Here is a 15,016-nt window from a genome sequence, read left to right on the forward strand (position 1 = left end):
CATTTTCATCATAATTTCATATTTGCTTGGAGTCCACTATTATCCCCAGTGACCTTCTTGCTTTACAGCAGTGTTTCCCAATCCGGTCCCTGGGGACCCACAGTCAGTCCATGTTTTTGCTCCCTGCAAGCTCCTTGCCAGATAGTCCACATTTGGTAATGAACTGGGAGGGAGCAAAAACGTGGAAAGTCTGTGGGTCCCTAATGACCGGATCGGGACACACTGCTTTATAATGACACCTTTCTGCTGGTGAATATTTATTGAACTTATTTGGGTCATGTGACCTCTCGGCTACACCACAATGTTTGTCCAAAGTGTGACAGCTGTCAACACACCAGTTACGGGGGCAGGCAGGACATAGAAACATGGCAGAGTGTGCGACCCGTCCAAATCAATCCCTTACCCTGGAATCCCACTTCCACTTTTTGTCTTTCATGGCAGATTGAAAGATGTGATGGAATACATTATGAGTCAGAGAAGATCCACGCGGAGACACATCTGAGAAAACATCTTTGTTATATTTTACAAAACCATATATTTACAAAAAATAACAGTGATGGAAAGATGAGCAGAGATGCATCAATATGACACTCTTTGTGCTGATATACAGAGTAAAACCACCGTCAGAGTAGCAGCCGCAATCCGTGACTGACGGCGTTGTTAGTTGTCTTTTGTACCCAGCCTTTGAGAGCTGATTTCAGCTGATGGCCGCCGTCCTGCAGAATTCCTCTTTGCCGTTGCCAGGTAATATCACAACCTTGGAGTCGCGTTTCCATCATACCTGAGAGCGCCTGCGATGCAAGTTACAGCATGTTTGCTGCAGCCTGCTTGCTGCAGACACACCTCAGGCAGGTTTCCTCCGAATCAGGTGCGACTGTGTCCCGGAATGCCAGGCTGACTTGGTTTTAAGCAAAGCATTTCGTGAAACACATTATATCAAGTCAGAGTAAGTAAAAACTAGAATCTGGTATCTCTCTGCTGTGATATATCAAAACTCATATAGCAGGCTTTTCAACCTTAAACCAGGGACAATGCAATGAAAACAGGCCCAGACCATTAGTGTGTAATCAAATAAGTAAGGACCAGGCAGGAACTTCAGTATTTCTTTCCACATAGTGTAATCCTCGTTCCCCACCATTGCGGATTTTTAATAAATTTTTTGGGGGTTTTTTTGCATCTTGTAAATTGAATTGTAATATCAACATTTCATCAATTTGCAGTGAATCTCTGCAGCAGTCTCGATCTCCAGTCCTGGAGAGCTGGAGCCCTTCACAGTTTTTAGTTTTACCTCATTTAACACGCCTGGTTCAATTCCTTGTGCTAATTACCTCACAGCTCTTGAGCTGAATTTTTTGTGATGGAACAGGGAAAGAACTAAGCTACACAGGGCTCCAGCCTTCCAGGACCGGCGTTTGAAGCCCCTGCTCTACTCTTATAGCACCAGCCTGGTCATGTGTTCTGGCTCCGCCTCCAGCCTCCACGTTCATCCTGCTCTCTGCTGGCAGGTGCTGATATTTTGTTGGGCAGTGGAGCTTCCTCGCTGTGCGTTCCTTCTGAAATTTGACCTCTGCCTTCATCCCACACCCAGGAGTCTCCTCACACCAGGGGGGGGCAGGGATCCTGTGTGGGGAAAGACCACAAAGGTGGGGGGGAGTCTGTTTGCCTGGTGCTGTGAAGGCACTGATCTCTCTCTCTCTCATCTCTACAGGCCGAGGTCACAGTTTGAATTATTTACGGTTTTATTTAGCTACTGCTTTTAACCAGTGTCTATAGTTTTAGACTTTAAACAGCTGGATACTTTGATTTAACCTATTCAGTAACGGAAATAGTCCCCCTTTTACACTGTTTAGTTACACAAATCATATTGACCTTATGGAAAATTATTCCATATTATAGTACATATTTAATACATTAGATTAGATTAGAATGCCTTTACTGTCATTGTAACAAGTTACAATGAAACTCAATGTGTGTGATTCCCCAGCAATGCTTTGAGGTACATATGAATACTAATACACAATGATGAATGTAATCCTTCCTGTTGTATATTATTTTTCTTAAGGTTAGCTGCTTGACGTGTCCCATTTCCTACTTTTCTAAAGCCAGCACACGCCTCAGCTGATTCCATCTCAGTGTTGTTGGCCTGTGGCCATTTTTACTCCACGAGCAGCCTTGATGACGCGTGGAGAATAAGAGCAGATATTTACAGATATTTCTTATGTCTATTTTTACTTTGTTCACTGACTTTTGTCCAAGGTGACTTACAAACTTTATAATCCCACATTTTAAAGTGATTTATTAAACACAGGAACAGGCTACAGTGACAGATCGTCTTCCAGGTGCTGTGTTCACACATTCAGTCTGTGCATAAACTATGTGGTGAGCCCTTGTGGAAACGTTGAGTCTCACCTGCATGCCATTGTGGCTGATTGTGCAGATCTGCAGGCTGTGTAGGGAAGCTGTTGGGTAATTCTGGCCTTTCCTGCTGGAGCAGATGCTGTAGGAACAACTGAGTAAGACCAGCATCCTTCACTCTATGTGCCATTGAGGGGGAAGGTGGTAGTGGAACTCATATGAGCTAAGTACCTGTTAGCATCCAAGCGATTTCGCCTGCGTATGAGGACAAGGGCCACCCCACCCAGGACGAGCAGGATCATCAGACTGCCCCCAGCTACTATGACAATTACGATCAAAGAAATGGACCCTAGAGAGTGAGAGCGAGAGTGCACTGTTAGTGAGTGTTCTCTGCAACCGCAGCAGAGCTAACTTTTTTGTTTTTTTAATGCCAAACTAGGTAGGTAAGAAGTTCAAGACAGATGAGATGCACCATTGAGGGCATGTGGCGTTAAGATGGTCAAGGAATGAACACGTTCATGTTAAACTGTGATGTTAATCCACACACTGGCTTGTATTCAATAATCTGATCCTTCACTCAAGCAGCTAGCAAGCTGCTAAAGCACCATGCAGGATGGATTCTATAGCAGGATTCCCCCATTCCAGTCCTGGAGGGCCAGTCCGCACCACAGTTTGCAGATTTCCCTGCTGGTGAGCTGAATAAGGCGTGTCTGTGGTGCAGACTGGGATCCCTGACCTATAGTATAGTATCAATTTTATTGAAGCTACACCTTCATCACCTAAATATTATACATACAACTATATACTTTTTGCGAAGTTCACATTAATTTTGTTCTGCAGTAGATATTTTGTTCTGTTGTCTAATGGATTAAGCTGATGTGGGACTCAGCTGGAACATTGATACCTTACACTGAATGACACTATAACACTATTTACAAATTAAACGCAGTACACAACTGTGGGTGTGGCGGTATTTAGGTGCGGTGTGGCAGCTTTGTGCTCTCAGTGACAATTCACATACCACGTGGCGTCAAGCAATCTCGCTGGAAATAACGGAAGCATCTCTTCTGATGACTCGGAGGATGTATTTGGTACTGACCCTGTGACTGGTCTTGCGCCCCCATCTGGGCGTCCTGGCTGCTGCAGGTGGGGGGGAGCCAACCCGGCTCACACTGACACTCTGACTTGTGGTTGCACACCTGCGGGACATGGAGATGTGGAAACTCAGTTACGGGATGCCACACTGGTGTGTCATGTGATTAGGACAGTCAGCGCCTTCATGAAACGGCGTTAAAACTGTATTTAATGTCACACTTTCTATTAGCTCCCCAATAGGAGAATAGGTCTGATGGATGTGGGCATGGATGGAAATAGCCCTCAAGCCCTTCTTATGGTGTGATGTTTTTTTTAAGGAGTTTGAAACATTGGGTAATGGAGTAACTCTTACATATAACAGTGAGATCTGAGCCCCCTTCCCCCCCAACTCACTGCATGGCCTGGGCAGTTCTCAGAGCAGTGGGTGTTCATGTACGCCACCTCCAGATCTACACACTGATTACTCCAGCAGACCTGAGGGTTGGACCAGAGACACTGTAAACATAGTATGATGTATCTCCCAATTAAGTAACATTTAACATTAAATATTTTATTGAGCCTCATGGGGAAATTCTCCTTTTTCCTGCTCCATCTTGCCCTCCCTGAGACACACAGATACACATACAGGTGAGAGCAAGCTTGGGGGTCACAGCCCAGGGTCAGCCAGTGTGCAGCACTCCTGGGGCTGGGGGCTTTGGGCTTTGCTCAGGGGCCCAACAGCAGCTTCAGTCTGCTGGTCCTGGGATTCGAAATAGTGCATCACGGGCACAATAGTCCAATCATGCTGAGCCACGCGTGACCCCCCCATATACATTCACAAACATTATTAATTATGAATAATTTAAATCAGTAAATGAATTTACAGGTCAGAAATTACACAGAAACTGTAGACCGGAGGATCTAACAGTTGACTGTGTGAATGTCTGGATCGTGTAAAGTGAACCCCTGGAGTAATTTAAAGACTGATTTTTGAATATCTGCTGGATCTTTGAACACCCCCCCCCCCTGCCATTTATCACCTGGTCTTACCTGCCCTTCACCACACTTGGAACCAACTTCCACCTGGCCACGGTCCTGGGAGGGGTCGCCATAGAAGGTGGCTTTGCACTGACCCACCTGCATTGGCTGGCCGTAGCTGGGGGTGTCACTGCCGTTGGCACAGAACAGTTTACCGCATAGCATGTCCCTGCAGGGGGGAATTGGGGTTAGGGGGTGATGCTTTGAGGCGAAGGCTGTAGGTGAGAACAGACCGGAGGGTGGAATTCCTGGTTTGAGGTCTGACATACGATTCATTGCATTTGAAGTATCCATCTGGACCAACACGCCAGCCGAACCCAGAGAAGATACCGTGGGTGTTCAGTTCATAGCAGGAGTCAGCAGCCACTTTTGCCGCTGGAAATGAACATCCAACAGGCACCTGGTTACATGAGCAGGTGGACTTGTCCTGGTCACATGATGTTTCTGAGGGCTTTTATGCATCTGTGGACCTGCATCTGCTACAATTAAGCATACAGCTCTGATTTAGAGATACTGACATCACATACCAGTGTTTCCCAATCTGCTTCTTGGGGACCCACAGACCTTGAGGTAAGGTGCATGTGCCGATTACAGTGCATTACCACACCCACCACATGACAAACCACCTCAGGGATGAGAACCTGAGTGCAGCCATGTGGCGGGTGATACCTCAGCACCACACCAGTCCAAATGGACCAGTGTGAATTTTTTCTGGTGGCTGGAGTGCCAATCCTGCCACCCCTAAGTTTTTCCCTGTAAGTTGGAGGACCTCCTTATAGGGCTGGATGCAGAGTAATGTCATACTGAGGATGAAGTAATTGCAAGTTAAGGGCCTTGCTCAAGGGCCCAACAGAGTAGAATCACTCCAGGTATTTATGGGATTTGAACCAGCAACCTTCCAATTGCTGGCACAGATCCCTAGCCTCAGTGCCACCAATCTGCCACAGACCTTGAAGGGAGCAAAAATGTGGACTTTCTGGTAAGGAGCTTGGAAGGAGCAAAAACATGGACCGACTGTGGGGCCCTGAGGACCAAATTGTAAAGCACCGACACGTACAGTTGAAATTGCTACCTTTCAGGGCCGATTGAGCTCCCGCAGCATGCATGTCTGGGGGTAAATATTGACACTGTCACTCACTTTCCCCCCACATGCGGATGCACTGCTGCGAGCGCATAGGGCACCGTCCATCATAACAGTAGCCCTGTCCATCACCACAGGGGAGGCCATTTGCAGCGAAGACGTCCTCAGGGCAGCTGGCATCTCTGCCTGTGCAGAACTCAGGGAGGTCACAGTCGTCCCGCCGCGGACGGCACTCCCGTGTGGCTGCCGCAATCTGACAGGCAGGAGAGCTCGTTACCGGGATTTTCCAAGAAAGAGGAACCATGAAAATAATTAATGTCAAACTAACAGCAGTACAGACACGCTATCTATAACTCTGGCAGTCTGAAACGCTCTGTTAGAGCTTTAAGCCCCACCCCCAATTAGCCCAGTGTGCTCTGATTGGTCGGCTCGCCTACACGTTCCTCCTATGTCTTGCAGTCTGTAGACAGATCCTTGCAATTAGGCAGCCAATACAGATTGTGTTATGAGGTGACCTCACCATGTCACGGAAGTAAGGGCCGGAATTCCAATGTGGCATTTCAGACAGGTTAAAGAACAGTGTTTCCTGCGGTGAGAGTTAGTCCCTTTGGCGTGTACATTGGGTCTTTGACTGTCTACATGCACATAAAGATATATGAGACACTAAAGGAAAGGTTAAAACTGGAAAAGCATAATAGGCCCCCTTTAAAACATCTGAGCTAAACAACTCATTTGGGGCTCATTTGAATTCATTTAGGGCTTTAGCCTCAAATGCCCCAGGTCCAATTTAATGCAATTCTGTAAGAATGTTAAAACTCCTATCAGCATCCCACAATAAAGCCAGCTCAATACTGAGTCATTCCCAGATCCTAGGCTAAAGATCAGCAGTGGGGAATACCATCTATCCATTTTCCATACAGTACCCGTCCTGTGCAGGCTCACAGGGGTCCGGGGCCTATTCCGGAAGCTACGGGCGCAAGGCAGGGAATAACCCAGGACAGGGCAGCAGTGGGGAACTGTGGCCAAATAACCGGAAAATCCCATTCTGAGATGTGATTGGGTGAGGACCGGAGACCAGCTGCATTGGGATCTGATTAAGCAGCAGGTGGTGCAGTGGTTAGCAAATTAGTGTTACATCCAAACAATTACAGGTTTACATCCCAGGAGAGGTCTGCTGGTGCATTTCAGTCACTTAACCTGAATTGCTCTGGTAAATACTCAGCGGTATAAATGGATAACATGGTCGCTTTGGATGAATGCAGCTGCTGCCTTATAAATAATGAAAAGCAGGATTGGATTTTAAAATGAACAGCTGTATTTCATAGTGCTCATGTGGGGACCACTAGAGGTCACTAACGCACCAGAACAGCGAGACACGTTCTCAGGGAAGTATTTGGTATTACTACAGACATGAGGCTGCTTTTAACTGTTATGCAGAAAGAAACTGCTACTGAAAATGGAAGTTTTGCCAAAATATGAGTGCTAAGTCCAGAATAAGGAGCTGCCTGCGTGTTTTTGAGTGTTTCTCGATATGCATCCTTGTGTTCTCATGTACCCATTTTACGTCATTTTCCATTGCCGAAGACCAGTTCCAATACTCAAGAACAGAAGTCCAGAGGACGGTAAAAATCCCCAGTTGTTGGTCTTGCCCCACCCCGGTTGCATCCTCACCGAATGAGTCCAATCCCATAATTCATTGCAGCCCATGTTCTTGGGAGGCAAGTTAGCAGTACTGTACAGTCTTTGCGTTCTTGGTATTGAGATTCATCCTTTGTTTTGTGTGTGTAATTCACAGCTAATGGGTATGAAAGATGTAAGTGTGATGGTCAGTTTGTTTAGGGTGAGATTGTATCCAAGCATGTATGTACGTGCATGCCAATCATTTCCATAAGGTGCACCTTGCAGTTCTCGCAGCAGTCCCCGGACACACACTGCACCCCTTCCACCAGCCTGCAGGTGGCAGCGTTGCAGCATGGGTCTGTGCATTCCTGTTGGCCCCACCCACCAGAAACAAGATGGTCATACATCATGTCCGTGATTAATCAGTTCCTCCATGCAAATGTCTAGTGCCATGGTCACTTGCATTTCCATTGGACAGTTAGTTTCCATTGGACTGTTTGCACATCACTCACATTTTATTGTTTGTCTTCACTGCGTTTGTGCACTTTGGAATGGGTGAGACCATTAAGTCAAGATCTGATGTAGAAACACATCTCAAAACCCTTGTATGTGTAAAAACAAGATCTTCGTACAGAAGGCTACATCTACTTAAAGCATGAATGTCAGTTCCGATGGTGACCAGAAGAAGCCCCTGTTTTGAGGATGAAGGCAGTTTGTTCAGAAGGAGTCCTACCTCCTCAGTGCTACAGTCGCACTCCTCTCCCACCTCCAGGAGTCCATTCCCACACACCTGGACCACCGCCACCGGCTTATTCAGAATGCAGCTGAGATTCCAAGATTCCTGGAAAAGCTCATACCTCTTCTGGCTGCAACTACTGAAGAACCTCGGGGGGTTGTAACTGAAATCGCACCACATGTATCTGTGTCAACCCAGTGCAGATCCAACCAGCCCCAGAAGCACTCACCAGCACTCATTGCTCTATGCCGTGATTTTGTAAGATTTAGGTGCCAGATATCAGTCACGTGTCTTTGAATTGTACAGTTAGCTGGAGTCACATAGTAGCAAATACACAGCTGTGTAAATGTATCTAATCTGAAACATCAAGCCATTCTGGTTAAATCCAGATGCTAAACAAACAGATAAAGTCAAACCTTTGCACCTTTTCTTTTTTTTCTGCTACCATTGGCCATGTTTGGTTTGTCATTGTATATGGTCACTGCATGTCTGCATTCAACACGTGCCGGTCTTATTCAGTTCCAAATTGTCCTGGCAGGAGTCGCAGACAGATTGTAATTTGAAAGCACGCTGCTACATGAGTAAACAGGGGTGTGTGTGTTAATCATGGATTAATACATGTAATGTGATTAAAATCGTATATCATTTATACCATGGCCATAAACTGGATAAACATTTGGAAGATGAATTTAATGCATTTCATTTAGCAAATATGATATGTTCAAATACAGCATGAAACACAAAAGAGAGTTGATCCTTGTATTCCTCATTATTAATATCACCATTACCCCTCCTCTCCCAAACAATGAACTCCTACCTGAGCACAGCAGACATGATGCAGGTGTCCTCCGGACAGGTGCAGTCTTCAGTGTCATGACTCATGCCCAGGTTGTGTCCCATCTCATGGGCCAGTGTGACCCCGGTACTAATGGCGTAGGGCCTGCTGTCCTGGAGGGACATTAAATATTTTCTCTAGATGACAGTCATAATATTACATCAGACAGGTGAGACAGGAGACATCATGGCAAATTTAGAAGTATGTTGGTGTTAGAACTTCATCTTGGCAGTAGGACCCACAGTACCTGCACCAACCCTGTAGACTGGGGTTGGCAAATGGTGCCAACATAAGCCAAACCCACCGTGCCACCCTCAAAATCCATGGCTCTGAAAGAGAAGGCAGGAGATAGCTACCCAGGGAAGGGTGTAGGTTTGTACTGTTGGTGCCCTTGTGACATACTTTAAGCTGAACTCTGAAGTACACAATGTATAAACATAAAACAGTTGCTTCAGATTATAAAAAGTATTACTATATATTACAATTTGTTAGCTTTGAATAAAAGGGACAACTGAGTGAATAAGTGACAGAGTAGATAAAAAGGCTTTGGATCTAGTTCTTAAGTAAAGAAGGTACAGCGTTCACTCATTAACCTGGAAACATTAGTAGAATATTAGTAAACACTGTACTATGTGCTACGGAGAGACTATTTTGGAACTATTTTCTGTGCAAGTTTTATGCATAATCCTGTCATCGTTCCAGGAAGATCTGTGAGATGACCTCAACTCATTACTGAACCTACGTTATCAGTTGTGCGTTGTCGTGAGTCCTGGCGTTCATCGGGACATCGTTTCTCCACTTTGTGAAGCTGTCCAGGGTCTCCCCAGCACTGGTCGACAACTGGATCTTGTCCTGGTCCGTCCAGACCTCGACGCCCACGAGAATGATATGTGTGTGAAGGGGCTTGTAGACCTGGGGACGTGGAATGGTGTCTATTCTTATACAGGGACAGTAACAGCATATCTATCATCCGTACCACATAACTGCAGCAAGGTGCCATTTCGGATAAAGAAGTGGACTTTGCATTAGATCTTTCCAAAGAACTGCACAGAACACTGAAAATTTCCAAAACTTTGTCCATTTCTTGTTGTTTTTCAGATGAGATCACAGATGACCTAAAGTCAGGCATCCAACAAAGAACTTTTCTTAATTCATTTCTGCTATTATCATTATTTTTTCCTGTCTTCAGCTGTGATCTCTCCAAAGCAGGGTGTGCTGGTGAATTCTTCCATTGAGTAATTTTTGTTTTTTAGGGTGTTGTCTTTGGGGGTGGGGGAGAGGAGTGGTATTAGGGGGGTGATGTTTGTTATATTTTATGTTAATGCTTGTTCATATTCTTCTTCCATTGTCTTTCAATAAAAATTTCATAACAAAAAAACTTCCTATACATTTCCACATCACATCCCATGGATTGGGTGAGTTTGGGAAATTTGTTCTTCAGTCTTTTGGATGGTTTGCAGAACAGGAAGGCTCTGATCGACTGTTGGCTGGTATCTCCTAATGAACAGCAGATATTCTCTGTGCCCTCTCCGGATAAAGAAATAAAATGAATGCATGGGGCTCTTAGAAGACACTGCAGGGGCATGACTCTGTAAGACTCACCATGTTCACAAAGATGACAATGTCAAAAATGCGCCTTCTCACTTCTGCCAGGTCACTGTTCATTTTGCGGTACTGTAAGAAAGACAAGCGGCTGAGCTGAATGAGATCAAGGTGCCCAGAAGAACACGGGATGGAGTTAATGGGGGTCAGCGAACAAACAGCACTTTAACATATAAATATTTCAACATCATAATTAAAGATCCGGATACTGATTTATTAATGGTGTCGTTCTCTGCTGTAATGAGTGTTACTGTGATTTTGGAGCTTCTGAAGGTTTGCTGTGTCCTTGATCGTTGTCATTGCTCACCTCTCTGTGGTCCACAACCAAGTACAGCTCAATGTACTTCTCCTGCAGTGAGGTGGACAGGGCCTGTGGCACAAGGGGAAAGGGTTACGCTGAGCCTGTCTTCCTGGAAGGTGAAAGTGAACCGGGGAACTCAAAGCAGCTGCATAATTAGTGCGGCGGCTGATGTCTCATTACAGCTGAATGCGGATTTAAAAAGCAATAGCTTGTTAAATAAGTAGCCAAAAAAAATTCTTGCTTGAGTTTCCTGCTTTGATGTACTTGTGTGGACCTGCTATCTTAAGGGCCTCCATTTCAAGTGCAGGTCCACCAAATGGCAATCAGCCAGAACTGCTACGACACACACGTGAGCCGTTACACACGTGAGCACTTTCACTGGGGTGTAGCGCTCACAAACGTCATCTTTCATTTTATCAGTTATTAACCTGTGATTAACACACCAGGCCCAGAACTACTCCCAGTCGGGCTAATCAGTCTGAACCCAAGGTTAACATATCTCTGGCGACATGCTTTCCCCTGCTTTTTAATAACTTTGCTGTTTGAACAGAGCATTGTTTTGACTTACTGAGGCTCCTGAGCTCCCCCTGGTGCGAATGAATGGAATTGCAGACTCCAGCGTGTGGTTGTGCACTCCACACACCCTGGGCTCTGTAACCAGGTGCTCGTACTTGAACAGGGCGTGGTCCCCAGTGTCGCTGTCTGACAGTGGCTCTATCAGGTAAATCTCTGCTGCAGTCTTAATGTAGCCCCTGAGATCAACAGTAAGAGGTCAGGTGAGGCCTGCTGGCCTGCAGGGCATCGCAGAGGCGCTGTGACCAGGTCTTAGCATTAGGTGTCTGCTCTGTTTCAGCAGCTTTTGTGTGTGTTTCTGTCTTCTGACCTCAGGCCATGGCAGATGCTGATGCTCGCTGAGGTCTCATTACCGCCGCCAGCCGTCCCAGAGTAGCAGCAGAGATCCTGAGTCAGAGCAGATCGGCAATCAGTGAATGGAGAAGAAATCGTGTGAGCGTGCTGCTAGTATACTGTTACCATGGTAACTGACCAGGTCCCCCGGGGAAGACGTGACCCTACTTCCATTCTTGGTGTAGTGTGTTTCACTGTAGTCTGGTGCAAACAGGCCCCTGGGAGAACATCATTGTTTAGTGTTAATCCAGATCTTCAAGCTGCTCAAAACAACCACGCCACTAAGGGTACAACAGCAGCATCATGCTGGGACATGTCCAGGTTAGCAGCAACCCAACACGGCATGCTGGGAACAAGGGTCAGACTTACTGGTTTCTCTCCAGGTGAAGTTCCATGTGTCTCCCAGCCATGGTTAGCCTATACCCAACCACGTCGGGCCATACTGACTGAGGAAGAGGAGCAAGCAGTCAGCAGGAGCAACACTGGGGTCCATGTCCTGTCCTGGAGTTTGGCATAACCTGACATCTCTTCAGTTATCTTTATAAACATGTAAAGCTGTTTGTTTTTAGATGTTTCAGTTCTTTTCATTTAAAAGTATAGTAATACTTACAGAATAAACCGTGAGGCATTGAATGATGGTGATCTCACTACACGCATGGTGCACACTGACTCAACACTTATCACTGTAATCACATTCATCTCTCAAAGTGATGAAAAAAACACATGTTCATTGTGGGAGCTTATTTCAGTATCTTGCTATTACTGTATGTATCTGTAGTCTAGCAGAATGATAATACTTTGTTAATCCCTGTGTGGAAATTCTCTTTTTGCTTTGCCCCATCTTTATCACCATACAGATGAAATGGGGGGGTCACAGCAAATGGGCAGCGACCTTGCAGCACCCGGGGGGGCTGGGGGTTAAGGGCCTTTCTCAGGGGCCCATGGGTGTGCCTTAGATTGAGTCTTGAGCCAGCTGAGGAACACTTTACCTGGGTGTTTGTCTTGTGCAGGATATGCAGTCTGACTGGCCGGATCACCTCATAATCGCCCTTCCCTCCCAGGAAGGGATGGTGTCCCTCTGCGGAGTGAGAGCCTACTAAAATGACCTTATTTAACAATCATTAACATGGATTCCAGTATCACTCATTCATACGGTTAACTATTAGTTAAAAAATCCATCCAGTTACGTTTATTTGGGACACAAAAGCACAGTCTGTCCTCGGACACGAACCGGAATCCTCTCTGGTCCTAATCCAGGCTGTTACGCTCTATGAATCTGTGTGTTTATATTAGGCTGCTGAAATCTCCACAGTGACTGCATTGGGTCACTCTGCTGTGCTGTAAATCCTTATGACTGCATTTGTTTATTTTGGAATTTATTTACCATATAGTAAGTTCTTACACTATAGTCAACTTTTTGGTTAATTTTATAAACTTTTGTGTTATAAATTTTACTTAGTATACTTAGGTTACTTAGTATACAGTATTACTGTAATGCCCAGTAATAAGCATTTGTTGAAAGGATTATAATAAATTATAATAAAAGTGAATATTTATTTCCACAGGAACCATGTATGGTCACACCCCCTTTGCACAGATTTTTCCTGGAAGTATCAGTGTTAAGCACTTTACTCATTGACTTCCACAGAGGTGCAGTGCTTTAGTCTGTGATGCGCTAAGCTGATTGCAGACCGTGTGTCATGCAGCAATAGAGCCTGGTACCCACCTGAAGGAAAGGCTAGGCTGCTCAGCAAGAAGGTCAAAAGCAACAGGATCCCAAACTCCATTCCTATTCATAGTATGTATGTGAGACGCACAACAGCCAGCTTCTTTATATAGGGAGAGAGAGAGAGAGGGAGCGCTGCCTTGCTCCAGTATGGACGGGTTTTTTCCTCCTTCTGTTTCCTTGTTGTCTCTCTCTCTCTTTCATCTCTGTATGTGTGTATATGGTGTCAATCACAATACACTTGTCTTTATCAGTGTCAATAATGTATATTGTATTTTTTCGGTAATTAAGGTGAAGGTTGGGTGGATCAGTGGAACAGGAGACTCAGACAACACCTCACCAAGATCCCAGAAAAGCAGGTGCTGTCGTGTGTGAACATATTTGAATGTACAAGTCGAGGGAAAAAAAGGTGAATAAAATGACAGTGAAATCTAATGTCCCTCTGCCTGCCTCTGAGATAATTCCTGTATGTACTGTTCCTTACACAGGAAACACAAACTAGCCTGTGCTTCACCCACAGTGACTGTGCTGTGGAGACAGAGCAGCATCCAGTGAATGCAGGAACTGGGTAAATTGAGGCCTAAAGTCTCTACAGAGACCGACAAAGATCAGGATCAAATCTCCTTTTAAAGATAATGTTGATTATTAATTACACCTGAATAGTTTCTGTAAATCTTGAATCTTCCAACAGGAATCTGCACAGCAAAGGTTTCTTTAAATACAGGAGGGTGCAGTGGAATGTAAATGGGAACCCTGTTTGTTATTGCGTGTGTATTTTTGGGAGAGAAATGGAGAGATGAGACATTTCATACACTGGCTTGTACAACGTGAATATATAACAGAGTGGCTGATTAGGGGTCAGGAGAATTCCCAGTGGGCACGACGAGGTGTGGGCTGATGACAACAGTTGGGATTGCCGGACCAAAATAAAATTTAATCCGGACTGTGTGGTTGATCCCCCTGCATCCCGATGCCCCTGTAATGCTCCCCAGCTGAAGCTCAGTACCAATCCGGCCCTTAAAAGATTTTTATCAGAATCAATATTTCCAGGCTTACGAAAGCTTTGCTTTGTTTAGCAATGTAAATTATTGATATTACTCCTTAACTCCTACAATAAGGTGCAGTGACCAGTACAGAACAATTACACTTTGCAGGAATTCCATTTTCCGTTTGTTAGTTTTGGCACAGGTCCTGTCAGTAACAGCTTTGTTTTTCTGTTTACTCTCACAGTCATCTGTAATTAATGGAGTTCTGAGAGAGGCAAATATTTTGTAATCCGTTTTCCTGGAAGACGCACATGATTTGCCAGTTTAACATCTGATTCCCACCGACTAATTTATACCAAACCCAAGCTCAATAAGCAACTCAACCCTACAACCTGCTGGCTCTTTTTAGGAGGTCTTAACATTGTACTGTAGACCTACTGTGTTTTTGTCCAAATTCCAACATCAGAATCTCTTCTCAACCCTCAAGAAGCTGCTCAGAAATACTTCATCTAGCCATACAACCACTGACCTGGTCTATCGTTATCTCTTATGCCATATCTACCCTCTTGCGTATCCGGAATGTTCCTTTTGCCTTTGATTTGAATAGCTCCCTTATTTATTCTTGCTATGTTTGTAATATATTTATAGCTCTTGCTCCAGTGCTAACTTCCACTTGTAACTAGTTATTCAGTGGAAGCTCAGCCTTACTGCATTCGTGCCCAGTTGTCTCCTTGACCGCAGTATGCTTGTAATCTA

At 45.1% G+C, this 15,016-nt stretch overlaps 1 protein-coding gene across 2 annotated transcripts; it reads right to left on the reverse strand.

Annotated features, from left to right (window-relative positions):
• Window positions 1–560: 560 nt before the first annotated feature.
• Window positions 561–13,359, reverse strand: LOC111849847 (zinc metalloproteinase/disintegrin-like HR1a). 2 transcript variants are annotated; one of them, XM_023823090.2, is made up of 21 exons: window positions 13,275–13,359; window positions 12,538–12,626; window positions 11,918–11,994; window positions 11,688–11,766; window positions 11,526–11,602; window positions 11,211–11,394; window positions 10,649–10,711; window positions 10,342–10,413; window positions 9,482–9,651; window positions 8,987–9,068; window positions 8,722–8,852; window positions 7,902–8,067; window positions 7,447–7,536; window positions 5,606–5,801; window positions 4,737–4,842; window positions 4,480–4,636; window positions 3,844–3,924; window positions 3,455–3,554; window positions 2,587–2,704; window positions 2,410–2,497; window positions 561–1,620 (listed from the first exon to the last, which is right to left on the reverse strand). In XM_023823090.2, the coding sequence occupies exons 1-21, from the start codon at window positions 13,333–13,335 to the stop codon at window positions 1,597–1,599; spliced, it is 2,211 nt and encodes a 736-aa protein (XP_023678858.2). In that variant the 5' UTR covers window positions 13,336–13,359; the 3' UTR covers window positions 561–1,596. The 2 variants fall into 2 exon arrangements, with proteins under 2 accessions (XP_023678858.2, XP_023678859.2); XM_023823091.2 differs by lacking the exons at window positions 12,538–12,626; window positions 13,275–13,359 and having other exon boundaries at window positions 11,675–11,766; window positions 11,918–11,997.
• Between the last annotated feature and the right edge of the window lie 1,657 nt (window positions 13,360–15,016).

The sequence above is a fragment of the Paramormyrops kingsleyae genome, chromosome 7 (genome assembly GCF_048594095.1).
Source record: "Paramormyrops kingsleyae isolate MSU_618 chromosome 7, PKINGS_0.4, whole genome shotgun sequence".
Lineage (NCBI taxonomy): Eukaryota > Metazoa > Chordata > Actinopteri > Osteoglossiformes > Mormyridae > Paramormyrops > Paramormyrops kingsleyae.